At 40.9% G+C, this 19,425-nt stretch overlaps 1 protein-coding gene across 1 annotated transcript; it reads left to right on the top strand.

Annotated features, from left to right (window-relative positions):
- The first annotated feature begins 2,013 nt into the window (after window positions 1-2,013).
- Window positions 2,014-17,266, top strand: Pabpc1 (poly(A) binding protein cytoplasmic 1). The gene is made up of 15 exons (XM_042672913.1): window positions 2,014-2,723; window positions 5,589-5,782; window positions 5,982-6,097; window positions 7,754-7,893; window positions 9,075-9,169; window positions 9,472-9,609; window positions 9,801-9,896; window positions 12,348-12,620; window positions 12,809-12,899; window positions 13,933-14,043; window positions 14,130-14,284; window positions 14,755-14,839; window positions 15,273-15,403; window positions 15,905-15,999; window positions 16,832-17,266. Exons 1-14 carry the CDS (start codon window positions 2,531-2,533, stop codon window positions 15,995-15,997), a joined length of 1,911 nt encoding a protein of 636 aa, XP_042528847.1. The 5' UTR covers window positions 2,014-2,530; the 3' UTR covers window positions 15,998-15,999; window positions 16,832-17,266.
- Window positions 17,267-19,425: the final 2,159 nt, after the last annotated feature.

The raw sequence follows: 19,425 nt of genomic DNA on the forward strand, positions 1-19,425 counted from the left end.
GGAGATATCCTTTTCACCTTTGTTTTTTTACAATCATGTTTTAGTGAAATGTACCTTCATCGTCTAACAGAGTATATGAAAAGCAATTGATAGTCATAGTAATTGTTTTTAGAAAAGTTGTTTCCAAATTATAATTTCCTCTTCTACTTTTTCTTTTATGACTGACTGACTGGTTCTCCAAATCACCTATGTTCAGCAATAAAAATACCAAAATTCGTTTTCTTTAAAGCACAATAATGTTTTAAAGAAGGAATAATGCTTTTTTTTTGAAGGAAATCTACTTAAAATCTAATAGAAAATTGTCAGTCTGATAAAATGCCAAGACTAGGTGCTTGTGGTGTTGATTTTAATAATTACAGTAGTACCGAAGAAGTCATCATGAGCCTCCTGAGGGCAAGAATTAGTCTTTGTCATGAATCCTTCCAGATACAGTATGCTCCACTTGGTAGGCCATGAATAAATATATTCACAGATTGATTTTTAACCAGAATTCTGATAGTCACTTGTTTAGTAATAGCTATATCTTCCTAATGAACAGTCCTTGACTGATAAAGAACACGAAGTAACATTTTTCAAAAATAGTATCCTCTTCCTACAGCATAGGAGAAAAAATAGTACTTGTGTAGGATTTGTTGGCTTAAATTCTAATTAAATGAGGACATATAATAAGGCAATATAGCAGGGATGCCTTGAAGTTCATTGAATTAGAATTGGGCAATCATTTGAGATTGCTTCCTTAATAGTAAAATAAAATTCTACCTGCCCCTACTTCTCACAAGAGATTGCTGCTAACCCGTATGATGTTTAAGGCTTTGAAAACTGTAAAAGTACATTTACAATGTCACTCTTACACCGGCACTTTTACGGCTATCAGCTCATTAAAGCCCACGTCTATTAAAGCCCACAAATAATACACCAAATGATTTCAAATAAGCTTGTCTTTTCCTAATTGTACCTGGATGGCCATAAACGAGTGACTGAGAAACTCGTACTTTTCCACGGGCATCGTTTCCCCCCACCCCAAGTCCTGTCTCCTACCACCAAGACGTGTGTGAACACTATCCAGACATTTTAGGGTACCCTACACAACACTTTCAGGCAGTAAGTGACCGAAGACACCGCCTCCCCCCGCCCCCCGCCCCTGCCAGGTGCCCCAAATTAAAGCCACTGGGACTAGCAGCGCCCAGAGACGCCGCGGGCCGGCGGGGCCGGGCGCCTCCCCGCCCCCACCCTCCCGGGAGCGCGGCGCGGCGGGGGGAGGGGGGCTGCGGCGCCCCGGACGGTTGGGGGTCCCCGAGCGGGTGGCGGGACCCACGGCCGGTTAGGGTCCGCGGGCGGCGCGGCCGTTGGGGGGGGGGGGGAAGGAGAAGACTCCAGCTCCCGGCAGCCATCGCTCCCACAGCCGACGCGCGTGGCGGCGCTGCCCGCTGGGACTCGTAGTGCGGTTCGGGTAGGAGAAAGGGGCAGCCACCGCGGCTCCCTCCACGCACCTTTCGGAAACCGCGCCCTCTGGGGGGGTTGTCCATGCCAGCACACCCCCCGGGATCCGGCGTCCCTCCGGGAGGGAACTAGCGGATTAGCGAGAGCCCCCCCCATCCCCCGCACACCCCGCACGTGGGGGGGAGTTGGCGCTGTGGAACCCGGAAGCCGTGTGCGCCGCCCACCGCCGCGGTGACGGGTTAACGCTCCTCCGCGGGGAGGAGGGGGCGGGACTCGCCCGAGGACAGTCCGCGAGCCGCCGTCCGCCGCCGCCGCGCAGCGCTGCGCAACGCGGGCCCCGCCCCCGGCCGCGGCGCGTGCGCAGAAGCCCCGCCCCGCCCTAATCCCACCCCCACACCCGCAACTGCGGCCGCCGCCACCTCTCCCTTCCTCTCTGCTCTTTCCTCCTCCTGCTTTCTCTTCCCTCCGCCTCCTCCGGCGCTGACGCTCGCGTAGGGCCCTGGCGTCAGACGCGCGGGGCGGGGCGAGTGCGGCGGGGGGTATAAGTAGAGGGTGCAGGAGGCGGTGCTTCCCCTTCTCCCCGGCGGTTAGTGCTGAGAGTGCGGAGTGTGTGCTCCGGGCTCGGAACACACATTTATTATTAAAAAATCCAAAAAAAATCTAAAAAAATCCTTTAAAAAACCCAAAAAAAATTTACAAAAAATCCGCGTCTCCCCCGCCGGAGACTTTTATTTTTTTTCCTTCCTCCTCTTTTATAAAATAACCCGGTGAAGCAGCCGAGACCGACCCGCCCGCCCGCCCGCGGCCCCGCAGCAGCTCCAAGAAGAAACCCAGAGACCAAGGCCTTCCCGCCCGCCCGCCCGCCCGCACCCGGCACCGCCAGCCTCTCCCAGCCAGCCGCCGGCCACTCCGCGGCGGCAGCCAAGCGACCCGGCTCTGCGGCCGTTGAGTAGTCGTCGATTCCGGTTGATTTTTGTCCCTCTGCGCTCGCCCCCGCTCCCCTCCCCCCGGCTCCGGCCCCCGGCCCCAGCACTCGCTCTCCTCTCACGGAAAGGTCGCGGCCTGTGGCCCTGCGGGCAGCCGTGCCGAGATGAACCCCAGCGCCCCCAGCTACCCCATGGCCTCGCTCTACGTAGGGGATCTACACCCCGACGTGACCGAGGCGATGCTCTACGAGAAGTTCAGCCCGGCCGGGCCCATCCTCTCCATCCGGGTCTGCAGGGACATGATCACCCGCCGCTCCTTGGGCTACGCGTATGTGAACTTCCAGCAGCCGGCGGACGGTGAGAGCCAGGCCCGGAGGCCGGCGAGCGAGCGGGAGGGCGGCCATAAGGCGCGGGCGGCACGGAGGGCCGCTAGGCCGGCGGGCCCGGGGCGGGGGCGGCAGGGCATGTCAGCCTCCCCCCCCCGGGACCGGCAGGGAGAGGATCGGGCTCTGGGACCTCCGACCGGGTCGCCAGAAACTGCGATCTCCGGGCCGGCGGGGACCGCGCAGCCGGCAGTCGCATGCTGCCCAGCCACTTCCTCCTTTGCGACCATTTTCTCGTCCTCAGTCGCTCTCAAACTTTAGGGTGATGACGCGCGGGGAGGGTGGGTGAGATTCGCTTCTAACACTGCGCTCCCGCCAGAAGCTGCAGCATTCCGGGGCGCCGAGCCCCTTCCCGGGTCGTAGGTGGAGGCACTCCCACCGGCCTGGGCTCTGGCCGGCGCCCCGGCCTCGGGAGGAAGTGCGATTCCGTGCTCGAAAAATACCACGTGTTGAACCCTGTAACCTCACAGGCCCGAGGCCTGCTCCTGCTAAATGGCCCGATCTCCTGGGTCGGGGAGCCACGAGGCCTTCGAATAAAGTTAGGGTGCCGTGTGGTGTGGGGGTCCTTGGTCTCGCGATCCCATTTTTTAATAACGCATCACGCTGACTGATGGACTCGGGAAGGCAGACTATACCAATGACACGTGCGTTCCGGGGTTTTCCCCTGCATGAGCCATTTCTCTTGCATTACCAGCGGGGCGATGGGAGGAAGGGATGTGGAAAGAAGACCCTCCTTTTGAAGGCGAGTTTGCTCGGGCAACTATAGACCTTTTTAAAGTCAAATTAGAACTTAGTATGATAATAGTGATCGTTCAGTATGTAAGTACGTTTGATGTGTTACACGTGTAGACACACTTTTCAGAAGTCATGCCTGTGGTTTTCACAGGATTTTCTTTAAAATGTTAGCTAATTTTGGCTCTAAATGTTCCTTAGTGTAGCTAACTTGGACTGGACCATTACATTTAATCTGTACATTCAGGTGACTGAAGGCTCTCATATCTTTAAAAGTGGCCCAATATCCATGAAATCTTGAGTGATTCAGTACAAGTTTACATTTTCGTTTGAAGTATTTTAACAAAAACAAAATTCGAGAAACAGATCTATGGCCTGATGAGTTGCCAGGATCAATTGACTTAGGAAGACAGCTTCAGTTACTCACTTTTTTTGTCCTTCAGAGTTTTGGATACAGGCCAAGTATTCTAAAATGCGAGTTCTTGACCAGGTTTTTCAACTTAACCAACTGGGTTAAGTTGATACTGAGATTTTTAGGTAAGCAGGGTATGCTGAGCAATACTGTCCAAAAGTTGTAAAACTGCACTGCAGGATTTTTTGCCCTGTAAGCAGTTACTCCAGATATCACTTCATTACAGTTCTCAACTCTGGGCAGTGTGTGTCACTTGGTACAACTAGGAAGGAATTAACAGAGATTGTAAGGTGGTAACTTGAAGGGATTATTCTAAAGTTTTAACATCTTCAAGTCTAGCCCCTTGAATAATCCCTTAATCCCTTTGAATCAGAAAGATTGAACTTCGTGTTGCCATGGTTACAGTACACTTAAATATTTCTATTTTATGCCAGTAGAGAAATACCATAACTTTTCAAAATAAAACTTCATCTTCATTCACTTGGTTGTGTACAATGTAGGCATTCTACTCCCCCTGCACCCCCGCCACGCCACGCCACGCCACGCCCCGCCCCGCCCCCCACTGGTTTTGTTTTTCATTTTATTTTTTGCTGATACTACTGGGCTTGAACTTGGGCCTGGGTGCTGTCAATAAGCATTTTTGTTCAAGATTAGTGCTCTGCTTCTTGAACCACAGCTCTGGCTTCTTGGGTGCTTAATTGGAGAAGAGTCTCTTACAGACTCCTATCCAGACTGGCTTTAAACCATGGTGCTCAGATCTCAGCTTCCTGGGTGGCAGTCCTTACAGGCATGAGCCACTGGCTGGTTGCATAAAAATATTTTTAATTTATTGATAGATCAGTGGATTTGGAATAGCTTTCAGCAGTGACCAGTCTTCAGGTTAATAGGAAAAGGTGACTCATTCAAAAGAAACTCAAGCATAGCTTAAAAAATTACACTGAAGGAGCCGAGTAGGTGTGGTCACTGTGGTTAATTGATAGTAGGCTGACGCCTGATTATCACTATGGTCTAGAAGCTAGAACTTACATTTAAAAGTGGCTAGAAATTTTGTCCTGTTGATAACTTTATAGTTATATTGGCGTGGGGTTTGTGGAAATTGTTTCAGGATTTAAGATAGACTGACTTAACATAAAAAAGTATTACTTTTTCCAAATAAGTAACTTGTTAAGCCAATGACCTAAGATACAGTTAATTTGTAAAAGCATTAAAAGCAAACTTAACATTACACCTAGTCTTTTAATTCAGTGTTTACTTCACAGCTAAATATGACCATCCTTACAGTAACTTTGTTACATGATACTAGGAAGTTCTGTGAAAATTCTCCCTTTATCAAGAAAATGAGCTAGTCTTTATATAATGTTAGCAGTGATGAACCATAAAGTGACCTTCTTGGTAACTTCTTGATCAAATAGCCAGGAAGCTGCTTTCAGCTTGCCAATGTTAGTTTTTTGTTATTGCTCATTAAACAAGCTGTATGTGAAGGAATTTTGGGTTTATATAGACTGGAACAAAAAGATATTTTTAACTTTGGCGATTAAGGGAAAATACTGTTTCAGAAAATACTAGCAATATGCATCCTTGTGGGGATTCTGATCAGTGTCCTTTCTCTGCATTATATAGTAAGTGGTCAGTTAAGATTTTGAAGTAGATATTTGCCCAAACTCTGAAAACGTCTTTTTTTTTTTTTTTAAACAGCGGAGCGTGCTTTGGACACCATGAATTTTGATGTTATAAAGGGCAAGCCAGTACGCATCATGTGGTCTCAGCGTGATCCATCACTTCGTAAAAGTGGAGTGGGCAACATATTCATTAAAAATTTGGACAAATCCATTGATAATAAAGCACTGTATGATACATTTTCTGCTTTTGGTAACATCCTTTCATGTAAGGTAAGCAAAAATGTGACAAGTATACATTTCTATTGTTGAGCTGCTTTTAGATTAGTCCTTAAAATGACAGCTGTGCAGTTAGTACCATTTTTATTTCCCAGATATTCAGAGCTAGGTAGCTTACAAATTGGCGCCACCACTGGAAGAATGTTAAATCCATACCAAATAACGAAGGGGTATGTATATATCTTTTGCATAGGTGGTTTGTGATGAAAATGGTTCCAAGGGCTATGGATTTGTACATTTTGAGACACAGGAAGCAGCTGAAAGAGCTATTGAAAAAATGAACGGGATGCTTCTAAATGATCGCAAAGTGTGAGTATAATAATTCAAAATTCATTTTAAAAGTTAATATAGTTGTGGGCTGGGAAGGTGGCTCAGTGGTACAGTGCTTGCCTTGCATGCATGAGGCCCTGGGTTTGATTCTTCAGCACCACATAAGCAGAAAAAGCCGGAAGTGGTGCTGTGGCTCAAGAAGTTGAGTGCTAGCCCTGAGCTGAAGAGCTGAGGGACAGCACCCAGGCTCAAGAGTTCAGGCTCCAGGACCAGCAAAAAAAGAAAAAGTTAATATCCTTGTGTTTGTAATAGATACAACTAGAATTTTTTATCAGTGGATTTCTCTTACAGACTAGGGCATTTTAACTGTCTGAGAGTTCTTCAGCTTCTTCTACAGGTACAGGTTAGGCTTAGTTTTTATGAGGTACCTGTGTTGCTCTTCATACTGTTCCCATAAATCACTGTATCATGTGGTAGAGTTCTGTCAATTTCATGATGAAGGAAAGACTAAATATGTAAAAAGTCATACTACTCTAAGGAAACCAGTGACCAGTAATGTATAATCTTGCTAGGCAAAAGTGGTATAACATCTGTAATCATAACATGTAGGAGGTTTAAGGATGGATCTCAGTTTGGGACAGGCTGAGAAAAAAACAAGTTCATGTTCTAAACAAGGGAAATGCTACATATTAGTCAGTTTAAGCTCCTAACCTGAAACTCTTTAGTACCATCAATGATCAAATCAGATTTGGGCATATTTCAGATTAAGAATGTGTAACCAGTGTAATCTCTACAGATAATTTCAAAGTCTGAAATATTTCTGTTTTCAAGCATTTTGGGTAAGAATTATTTCACTAATTCACAGTTGAAATGTTTGTCTTAAACATCCAACACTTGCAAAATGCACAAAGACTGATCATTGATTAATGATGGTGACCATTTTGGAAAATACTTTTGACTATGTATAATCTTAAGGTCATTTCTACTCTTTTGATGAGAGTGTTTCTGAACAGATAGAGACAATCATGATTTGAGTAGGATTCCTAGGTGTATTGCTGTTCTATGACATTACTTTTAGTTAGGGAGAAATTAAGTTTTTGAAAGTCATGATATTGACAGTACTGTAGTTATGCCAAGTTCTTAGAGGCTGGAGTGCAGAATTAGGATGTTTGAATTTCTGTTGTGGGAGATGGCAAGTAAAGTAAGAGCCACTTGAAGACAGCGGTGATGAAACTTTTAATAAAAGAAAGAAATACTCTTGTCAGGCACTGTTGGCTCATGCCTGTAATCCTACACAGGAGGCTGAGATCTGAGGGTCAGGGTTCAAAGTCAGCCCGCCTGGGCAGGAAAGTCCATGAGACTCATCTTCAATTAACCACCAGAAAACTGGAAGTGGCACTGTGGCTCAAGTGGTAGAATGCTTGCCTTGAGCTGAAGAGCTCAGGGACAGTGCTCAGGCCTGGAGTTTGAGCCTGACTAACAAAAAGGAAAAGGAAATGCTCTTGCACTGTGATTGTGGTTAAGAAGTTTATTATTTATGTAGTTGGTATTTTCATACCTGAAAGCCCTATTTCTATGTTACAGTATGCTTTTAGAGGTTCTGAAAAATTGTCAATTATGAATCACATCGCTTCAACCAATATGAACTTTATAGGGATATGACTTAATGTTATCGTCCTTACATATTTATATTAGATTTGTTGGACGATTTAAGTCTCGTAAAGAACGAGAAGCAGAACTTGGAGCTAGGGCAAAAGAATTCACCAATGTTTACATCAAGAACTTTGGAGAAGACATGGATGATGAGCGCCTTAAGGAACTCTTTGGCAAGTTTGGTAAAGTGTCTGAATTAAATTTTTACCTTGAAGTTCTGAGTGATTGCTCATAGTTAATTTTGGCTAGTATTTCATATTAAGAAAAGATGAAACTTACATGGTACTTAAAAATGCTTACAGTTTCTTGAATTAAGCTAGACTTGCAAAGTATTAGGAGGGCATGAAAATCTGTTTTGCTACATTAAGATGCTAGACTTACATACTCAAAGATCCCATTTCATCAGAAGCATGAATCTGACTCAGCAAGCTGGCCAACTTTGTGATAATTGTCTAGTCTTACAAGCATCATATTTAAGAAAAGTCAATTTTTCTTTTTTGAGAGCTTCAAATAATTGGGACTTTTTAAAATTATTGTAGTCTGCCATTTTGAACATTAAGCAACAAAAAGAAAAACAATTTGCACACAGATAATGTTAGAAAAGGAGTGAGGTCATGTTTTGGCATCCTAATGCCAAATTCTCTGTAGCTTTTCATGTTTCATCCCTGCAGCCTACTGAAGTTGGATTTTGTTAACTCACTAATCCCAAATGCTGAGTTGATCACACCAGTATGTGAATCTGTCTGATACTTCATTAAATATATACCTGCTTATATATAGTAGAAATTTGAATATGGCCTTAGGCACATTGAAAACTGTGCCACACACCTACAGTCTCAGTAGTCAAATGTGATTTTTAACCTGTTTTCTGCCAGTTGGATAAGATAATCTCCTTAGTTAAAAGTCTCTTCCACTAGGGATGAGGGAGGGACATGTTTTTAGAAACATACATGTCTCCTCTTTGGGAATTGGTTTGTTTGTTTTTTTGCCTCCAATCTATTCAAAAGCAGATAGGCTAAGGAAGGCTTTAAAAAAAGATTAATTCTAACATCAAGAAAATCCAAGTGCTGGTAATAGAAAACACCTCTTGAAAGTTAAGAATAAAACTTTAAGTATACAGCATTTTAAAATGGGAGGAAGAATCTTGTAGGGAGTATGATATGAAGTGCTTGTTTGCTTTCTTAGTGTAAAAGAGCCTTTAAAGCATAAATGCCTAAAGCATGGGAGGCTTGCAGAATTGTCTAGAGGTTTGGAATTGTTTCATACCATTTACTCTTTTCTCCCCTGCCCCCAGCTTTGTTTTATATGTTGAAACGTACAAACTATAAATGTATGGAATAACTTTGAATTTAAAAATTTTTAGGACCTGCCTTAAGTGTGAAAGTAATGACTGATGAAAGTGGGAAATCCAAAGGATTTGGATTTGTAAGCTTTGAAAGGCATGAAGATGCACAGAAAGTAAGCCTTAAATATAAGTAATTAAATGTGATGTGGTCTTGATATATTTTTCAGTAAGCGGGAGGGGCATGAAGTTGAGTTGAGATTTTATATATGTACCAGTGGTTATTGGACATTGATTACACTAGCTTGTGTTTTATGTATTGAAGTATAAATTGGGATTCTATATTACCAGATCTGTAGATTTTGAGATGAGTTTTCTTTAAGCTTTTGTAATTAACAGATTTTCCTTACTGTTGAAGAAATTAGCTTACATTTATTATTGTAAGTTACTAATGAAATTTTTTTGTGATTTCTATAAGGCTGTGGATGAGATGAATGGAAAGGAGCTCAATGGAAAACAAATTTACGTTGGTCGAGCTCAGAAAAAAGTGGAACGACAGACGGAACTTAAGCGCAAATTTGAGCAGATGAAGCAAGATAGGATCACCAGATACCAGGTTCATTTTTAATTGAACAAGCAAAATAAGACAGGGATGCGGAAACCTATTTTACATTCATTTCAGTTACTGCCAGGTAACTGAGGATTTGAAAGTGGAAAAGAAGAAACATGGGCTAAAATAATAGAAGGTGTGCTCAGGATCACTGGTTTTCTTTTTCCTTTTCAATAGTTTTTTTTTACTCTTTTTAGGGTGTTAACCTTTATGTGAAAAATCTTGATGATGGTATTGATGATGAGCGTCTCCGGAAAGAGTTTTCTCCATTTGGTACAATCACTAGTGCAAAGGTAAAAGCACAATTTGGAGGGTTTGTGCTACTGTTTTTGTTTTTATTTTGACAGGTTTTAAACTCAAGTCCTTGAACTTGCTAAGAATGTGCCTCTACCACTTTAGCTACCATCCTAGCCTTTTATGATTGAGCTGCTTTTTCAAATAAGGTCTCCTGAGATTTTGTGCACAGGCCAGGCCAGCCTGAAACTACAGCCTTATTTTCTCTTCCCACTATTAAAGGTTTGGGGGAATTCCCCCTGTGTAGAGTGTTTACTTATTTTGCAAACAAACAAATAGTTTTCTTTGCCAGAAAAATACCAGTTCTTGGGGCTAGGAAGCTGGCTTAGTGGTAGAGCGCTTGCCTTGCATGCAGGAGGCCCTGGGTTCCATTCCTCGGCACCACATAAGCAAAAAGAAAAAAGCCGGAGGTGGTGATGTGGCTCAAGTGGAGAGCACTAGCCTTGAGCTGAAGAGCTGAGGGATAGCGCCCAGGCCCAGAGTTCAGGCCCCACGACTGGACTCAAAAAAAAAGAAAAAGAAAAATACCAGTTCTTTTCAGTTTTTCAGAAGTGAACGTTTTGCCTCATTTTAAGATGTTGTAGCCTAATGGTGCTTTTGTGCAAACGTTTTAATTCTCCTAATCTTTCCCTAAGGTAGGCTGCATTTGGTAAAAGTAACAGTGGTGTCCTTATGTGACATGCAGTGTTTCAACTAGTTTTCTTAAAAAAATATAGTTTCTGGAGGCAACTTACTCTAAAGCCATAATTTTTATTACTGTTATCCTAATCTGAGTAGTTAAACCCCAACATCTCACTCACCCCAGTTCAATAATTCCTTGAAATCAGAAATCAGAGATTAAGAAACAAGGTCCTATCTATTAGTATTGAAATTCAAGGGCAGTCAGCAGAAAAGCCCATGAGACTGCCAACTCCCAAATACATACCCAGCAAGAAGCTAACTGGAGGTGCAAGTGGTAAGAGCAAGTGAGTGTGAGCCCCTGACTGTGGCCTCCCCAATAAAAGAAAAATGGGGTCTAGTCCAAATTCTGAAATCGTTATTTAAGAGCCTCAGTTTTAGTAGTTTTGTCTAGTGTCTGAGCTGAGATTCTGTGAGTAATATTTTGTTGATATGTAATGTTGGTCCTATCGCTTTTCCTGACAACCCAAAGGGATCTTCTACCTATAGACAGGAAAATTAGAGGCAAAGTAGATTAATAAAAGTACCTTTATTGCCTTTATTTTCTGTACAGGTACTTGGGATGTGATAAAATGTATTCTTCAGTGGAAGTCGCGCTAGGTTTCCAAGTGATAGAGCACTAGGGTTGAGCTGAAGAGCTGAGGGACAGCAGCTCAGAGTTCAAGCCCCATGACAGACAAAACATTTATTCTTGAATGTCAGTTGTATCAGTCCCTTTGGAGGGAGTAAAAAGGAGGTCCAATTTGTTCTCAAGGCGATCATTTGTTAATTTAACAATGCTTATTAAAACAGATTTATCAAGCAAGACAATAGGGTAAAATGTGAAAGGTAATAACTACACAGGAGCTATTGTAGTTTGTGTAAAGTTTTTATGAAATGAAGTCATACTGTATGCCTTGATGTTGCCTTTACACACTTAAAGTGCTTTTTCACTTTTTTTGCTAAGGGTTAAATATTTTTGCTAAATATTGGTGCCATCATTTATTTTAGTGTACTTGTTTTGGTAAATTTTTGAATAGGTGGCTTATTTTTACTCTTAGAACAATTCATGTCTTCTTGAATCTAGATTTCTAGAGTTTGGATTGCTGGTGGTGGTTTGTTTTTTTTTTTTGGTCCAGACATGGGGCCTGAACCTCTGGGCCTGAGTGCTGTCCCTCAGTTCTTCAGCTCAAGGCTAGCACTCTACCACTTGAGCCATAGCGCCATTTCCGGCTTTTTTTCTTTTTGCTTGTATGGTGCTGAGGAATCGAACCTAGGGCCTCAGGCATGCAAGGCAACCTTCCCAGCCCTGGTGCTAGTATATTTAAAATGGAGATTAACAATTAAAATTGTGCCAAAAAGGCTAGAAAAATCATTGGTCTTTAGGGATTTGTCAATTAAGGTGATATCCCATCTTTAATTTTTTTATATAATTATGTATTTACTAATTCTGTTTTTCTTCGCATATTTTTATATTGTTAGGCTAAGATAACGTATGTTTATATGTTAACCTTAACACTTGAATATTAAGGAAGAATTAAAGAACACAAGAGGTTGATACAAAGTGACAGTTTGGTAGTTGATGACTTTGACTATAAATGGAGTAATGCCTTCCTTTTTTGAAACAGTGTTTTTATTTAAGTAGTTTTGCAAAGGAATTGCCATTTAACACAGCAGATTATGAATATAGTGCCTTCAGATGAATATTGCCCCTTTTAACAGTCTGACCTATATGTCCTCTCTTTTTGTTAACTGTTTCTACCTTACTTTAACATTAATTTTTCTTTTAATAGGTTATGATGGAAGGTGGTCGAAGCAAAGGGTTTGGGTTTGTATGTTTCTCCTCCCCAGAAGAAGCTACTAAAGCAGTTACAGAAATGAATGGTAGAATTGTGGCCACAAAGCCACTATATGTAGCTTTAGCTCAGCGCAAAGAAGAGCGCCAAGCTCACCTCACTAACCAGTATATGCAGAGAATGGCAAGTGTACGAGCTGTGCCCAACCCCGTAATCAACCCCTACCAGCCAGCACCTCCTTCAGGTTACTTCATGGCAGCTATCCCACAGGTAAGTTTTTGTACTGCTAATGTATTTTGTGCATTAAAAGTGAATTGAGATAGAATTCGTAAAAAAATTGCTTGAGGGTTTTGCAATGTTTTGTGGGGGTAAGAGCAAATAACTATTTGTTGGGAATTTTTTTCTTTTTGTTTGTTTTTAATCTAAGGCTAACAGATTTATTTGCTTGCTTTCTGCAGACTCAGAACCGTGCTGCATACTATCCTCCTAGCCAAATTGCTCAACTAAGACCAAGTCCTCGCTGGACTGCTCAGGGTGCCAGACCTCATCGTAAGCCCTTTAACTAAAATTATGAATTAGATAAAACATGCATATGGAAAATTGACTGTTAGTCCCTTGTTATACTTAGACTGTTGACATTCATAATTTTTTTTTTATTTTTTGGTGGGTCATGTGGCTTGAACTCTGGGCCTGGGCGCTGTCCCTCAGCTCTTCAGCTCAAGGCTAGTGCTCTACCACTTGAGCCACAGCGCCACTTCTGGCTTTTTCTGTTTATGTGGTGTTGAGGAATCAAACCCAGGGCCTCATGCATGCAAGACAAGCACTCTTGACACTGAGCCACTTTCCCAGCCCCTGAAATAAATTGTGGGGGGGTTTTGGTTTGGTTTGGGCCTTGAACTCCTTCTCTCAAGTGCTGGGACTACCGGTGTGTATCACCACACTCAACTTGTTTTGCTTAAAGTGCTGCTTCATTTTTAATGATAGTCATGTCTGTTTTGGGTTCCTTCATATTTGTCACGCTAAGGTTTGCATCCTTCCTTGTATTTACTAGTCAAGCACTCAATTACTTGAATACAGTCCACAGCCTTTTTGTCAATTTTGTTGTTGTTGTTGTTTTCCAGAGCCTAGGGTCTTTAAAGATTTTTTTCCTAGGGCCAGCCTCCATCATTATATCCATATCTGGAAGCTTGACACTAGCATGCCTAGCTTGGATTGGTATGGGAGTTTACGAATTTTTCCCTGGGCTGGCCTTGAGCTGGTCTACACTACTTATCTAGTAGCTGTGTGTTACAGGTTTGAACCACTATACCCAACCAGAGTCCCATGTTAGACCTATAGAACACTTCTAGATTATAGGAACACTTGAGATTTTTATCATGTTTCCTATCTCAGTTATTAAGCGTTTGTCATTGTATTGAGTTAGTGTTTTTATTTAATAAGGCTCTTAAATGATTAAATGTGATAAAACAGCAGGCTTGAAATTCAGCTTTGATTTTTGTTTGGCCATTTTTAGCCTGCTGTGCAAATGTCAGCTCTAAAAGCTCAAAAGCTCCCTAGTTAATGTTTGAATCTTTAAATGCAGCATTCCAAAATATGCCCGGTGCTATCCGCCCAGCCGCTCCTAGACCACCATTTAGTACTATGAGACCAGCTTCTTCACAGGTTCCACGAGTCATGTCCACACAGCGTGTTGGTGAGTCTTTACCCTTTCTGCAAAGATTGATCTTCAGCTTGAAAAAGTGCAATAAACATTCTTAAATGTCTTTTTTTTTTTTTAAGCTAACACATCAACACAAACAATGGGTCCACGTCCTGCAGCTGCTGCTGCAGCAGCCACTCCTGCTGTCCGCACCGTTCCCCAATATAAATATGCTGCAGGAGTCCGCAATCCTCAGCAACATCTTAATGCACAGCCACAAGTTACCATGCAACAGGTAGTTTGGTCATTTCTTTATAAAAATGGTAGTTTGTGTTTTGAAGTTAGATAGGACAGACATTTCTTGTTATAGGACCTTACGTTATCTGGACCAATTTGGTAGCTGAGAAGTGTTTGTAAAAATGTTCCATTTCTTACATATTCTAAGAAATTAGGTATTTAGCAGTCCCCCTCCTGGAGTGACATCTTGAGGGGTTTTTGATTGTTGATCAGCATATAAGTATAAGGGAAATACTAGGCTGTGAGATAGATTTGTAATTGATCATAACAGAATGATTATGAAATACTCTGGAATCTGTCCAATATGATTAGACATACTTGAATGTGTATGTATTGACAGATGCCTTATTCTGTATTTGTAATTCTCAACTTGAAATCTTTAGATGGTAGTTTTTATTAGATTTTTGATTGTCTACTGGTGGCTATTTGCATGTGTTACTATTTTTCCTGTTGTTTTTTTTTATCTAGCCTGCTGTTCATGTACAAGGTCAGGAACCTTTGACTGCTTCCATGTTGGCATCTGCCCCCCCTCAAGAGCAAAAGCAAATGTTGGGTACGTATCTTTGTTACCACCTTCTCAGTTGCAGAGGCTAGAAAATACAAAGTTTTAGATTCTGAACCTAAATGTGATAGCCCTGGGAAACCAGTAAGAAAATGTGTTGGTGGTAGATTAAGTAGTGGGCATTACTTACGGACTTCACTCCATGTTTTGAACAAGGAATGTGAAGACAACTTTTGACTTGGTTGGCATCTACCTACTTACTGATACCAACTTGACAAACAGATAATGCCAGGATATAATTTCATTGTAGCAGATCTTGCTTTGCTTTTTCCATGAAAAATGAGGAACAGTGGTGGGATTATGGGTTTAACACAATGCTCTATTAGATTTAAAAAAAAAAAAAAAAAGTAACCCCTGTTTGATACAGTTATGTGCCATCAATATTTTTTGATTGAAAGAGTTTTTGAATGTTCTTTGTTCATAGGTGAAAGGCTGTTTCCTCTTATCCAAGCCATGCACCCTACTCTTGCTGGTAAAATCACTGGCATGTTATTGGAGATAGATAATTCAGAACTACTTCATATGCTTGAGTCTCCAGAGTCTCTGCGTTCTAAGGTAGTATAAATTACTTGTCCAGTTGACTCTTAATCTATGATTGATTAGGCTTGCCTTTTTTTTTTCCCTTTTTTGGGTGATGCTGGGGATTGAACCCGTAGCTGTCAGCATATTAGACAAGCTTTCTGTATTCTTTCTGTATCACGTCCCTAGTCAACCAGCTTTTATATCCTTCAGAGTTGTATCCCCAGCCAATAAGCTGGAGTTTGTCCATAAAGCATTAATGTAGTGCTTTGTATAAAGCAGACACAGTACCAGGAGCTTTATAATTATTATATGTAAATTTTCACAATAACTTGTATTTAACCCAATTTTATAGATAGGAATCTGAAGCATCAAGGTATTGAGTAATTTGTCCCATATTCACATCACTTGCATATGGCAGAAACCTGTATTGAAAACTGTTCAGTTTGGCTCCTGAAAATATTCGTTGCACCTTGATGGAAGGATAAGAGTCAATCACCTTTTCTCTAAGCTGGTTTGTTCATTTGACCCCTATAGGTTGATGAAGCTGTAGCTGTACTACAAGCCCACCAAGCTAAAGAGGCTGCCCAGAAAGCAGTTAACAGTGCCACTGGTGTTCCAACTGTTTAAAAGTGAGTTTTCTTGTCTTTGTTGGTTCATTGCTCTCATCTTGCTTCTCCACCTTTTTTTAAGTTTGCTGAAGATACTTTGAAGCATAAGGAAGCAAAAAGTTACTTTGAAAGTAATTTAAATACATTGCTACTACAGAGTGGTAGACATACAGATATACAGATAAAGGAAACTACTTACTGCCTTACTATTGGCTAACATATTTAAATAACAGGACTTTGATTTTATATTGTGGGCATTGGCTTTTATAGTGCAGTGCGTTTTTTGATTGAATAGTAGCCTCCTCAGTTTCCCTTAGGCTCTCGTTGTTGTTTATTCCAAGAAACCAGATAATGTAGTTATACAGCCAGGTACAGATAGGATCAGAATCTGGAATTACTTTTTTTAAGGACAAGGTAGGAAATAGAATGGGTTTTGTGGGCCATGTTGTATCCTTTGGATTTACTCTACGCTGATATCATAGTGCAAAAGCAACCATGAGTGTTAACCAGTTGCTAGTGGCTATTCGGATAGCCAAGATCAGAGGATCCCAGTTCCAAGCCAGCCCAGGCAGAGACGATTTTTTATCACCAACCAGCAAAAATCTTGAGGTGCAATTCTGGTTCAAGAAGTAGAATGCCAGCTTGAGCAAAAAAGTCAGATGAAAACATGAGGCCCTGGGTTAAGCCCCAAGACCCCTACTACTGAGTAAAATTAGTATGGCTATGTTCCAGTAAAACTTGACAGAAACATTAAGTGATTGAATTTTTGCTAAGGACCTTAATCTTCTATTGACAAGTGCCAGTATTGATCTTAATTATTTTTCCCTTTTCTTTTTCTTATTTACATTTACAGATTGATCAGGGACCATGAAAAGAAACTCGTGCTTCACCGAAGAAAAATATCTAAACATCGAAAAACTTAAATATTATGAAAAAAACATTGCAAAATATAAAATAAATAAAAAAAGGAAAGGAAACTTTGAACCTTATGTACCGAGCAAATGCCAGGTCTAGCAAACAGTGCTAGTCCTAGATTACTTGATTTAAAAACAACAAAAAAACTACAAAAAAATAGTAAAATATAAAAACAAATTAATGTTTTATAGACCCTGGGAAAAAGAATTTTCAGCAAAGTACAAAAATTTAAAGCATTCCTTTCTTTAATTTTGTAATTCTTTACTGTGGAATAGCTCAGGATGTCAGTTCTAAGTAACAGAATTGATAACTGTGCGAGGAAACGTAATTTGGATTATAAAATTCTTGCTTTAATAAAATTCCTTAAACAGTGCATGGTTATGCTTTTGGCTTTTTTTTTTAATTCTTTGATAACAGGCATGTCCAAAAGATGTAGTATCTTAACGTTCTATATATGTACCTGATACCAATCTATGTTTGAAGTTAAGCCAGTTTATTACTAGAGGTGTATGGGTGTACATGTGTGTGCCAATAGAGGGCTTGATCTCTGCTTTTGTTCACAGCTTGAGCCTCATCTCCCGCCCAGCTTTTGGGGTTTATTTGTTGTTGTTTTTGAGGGGTAGGGTTCTTTGTTTGGATTTGCTGATTTATTGGAGATAGTCTTAAAGTTCTCTGGCGAGGCTATTTTGAAACTGATCTTCAGTTCAGTGTGCTGAGTACTAGATTTATGGGCTGAGCATTGAAGACTGGTTTTATGATAGAAGATGTGTAGCTTAAGCCCTTACTTGGCTGAGACTTTTTTAAAGCAGTAGTTTTTATATATGAAGAGAGGCTACAGATAATACTGACTTTAAATGTAATCTACATGTCAAAAAGCTAGGAGTAGTTATCAAAGGGATGCTATGCTGGGGTTTGGGCTTTGTGCAAGTTGAGGTGCTCTGCAATTCACCTAAATTGCAGGCCTGTATGTTACTGAATGTCATTAATTCAATAGTTGATCATTGTTAGAAGATGTAAAGCTCCTATCTTCAGGAGGATAGATTTAGATCAAGCTTCAAGCCCAGAACATTTGCATGGGACTGATAGTCTAACCATTATATTTTAGGAAAAATGGTCTAAATTCCAACCCATCCTATATAATATTTCTAGCCCAGAACTTATTTTGTATTATTGATGATGCTAGCAACCTTGCATTTGGGATCCAATTCAAGTAAAACCTTGACAATGAAGCATTATATGATGCTTCAATACCTGGGATGGTTTTTGTTTTTCTGTTCTGTCTTTCGAAACCTACTCAGCTGTTTTGTGTCTGAAATCAGTGTACACTGTATGGTTTTTTTTCTCCAACCATAACCTCAGTGAGTTGACTGTTAAGTGGAGAATAATTTCTTTTGGCTCCCTGAAAGATTTTCTTGTTAATAAACTTTGGTTTTCAAAGAGGAGAGTTTAGATTGAGCCACCTAGAATTTTTATCTACAAAGTTTTCCAGTGTCTACATAGGATTGTACTTGAGTAGTAAATCTTGGGAGATAAGTCACATCTGATTTTGAAATAATCTTACATTTTCTTAGAATTAGCATGATGAGCAGAGGTCAATAAGTCTGTATAAGTGGGGCATTGTGCTTACAGGAGTTGTTTTAGAGAAGTTGGCCAATCATGTGTACTGTATTTGCAAATTTGACTAAAATGTGTAGCCCCTAATCTGCTTATGCCTACTCATTCATGGACATGGATGGAGGAGAGTTAAAAAACAAAAAAGGTGGTCCAACATGTACGTTTCCAGATGTTAAAGTTGTCTTTTCAACTATCACACTAAATGTGTCCCCTTCACGGTCTTAATGCCATGTCTATGTATTTTCTAAGGACTCTTAGTGATTTTGGCATTTTATAGCGGCTGGCAAGTGTAGTACCGAAGTGCTATGCACAGGAAGGATGTGATGTGATATGCCTTATGGAGAAAATACAGGTAAGCTTTCAGGATGGAAACTAGTGCTACTGAAGATGAGGGTGGATGGATATATGTTAAGATTCATCAGTTGTCAGCCTTGAGGGATTCTAAAATATCACATGGCATTGATTCAATCTGCTCACTCAATGTTGGTGAATTCATAAAAATAACTGCCATGCATAAGAGTTGCCTGGTTATAGCTGTTAATACATAGTTCATAGTTTACAATGGTTTCTTTAGTGCTACATAGTTTACAACGATTTGAAGTGAAAAACAGTAAGAACTGACATTGGACTATCACATGCCTTACAAAGTATATATAATGCAACATCATTTGGGAGTCACTAGCTAAGTGACATAATGGTACTAGATAGACAAAGGCCCAATTAGAAACTTTTAGGTTATAATCTTATTTTCAACACTTAGGCTTGTAATAGATATAGCTAAGCATAAAGTGTATTTATAGTAGACCACTAATCATTCCTTTCTCTCCAGGTCAAACTAATGGACCACAAATTAGAGATTCTATAGAGAGTACTTTGAAATTTTATTCTTTCAATATAAATTCATGTCCCCAGATTATT

Source organism: Dipodomys spectabilis, unplaced genomic scaffold (genome assembly GCF_019054845.1).
Source record: "Dipodomys spectabilis isolate Male_0828 unplaced genomic scaffold, ASM1905484v1 ptg000783l, whole genome shotgun sequence".
Taxonomy (NCBI): domain Eukaryota; kingdom Metazoa; phylum Chordata; class Mammalia; order Rodentia; family Heteromyidae; genus Dipodomys; species Dipodomys spectabilis.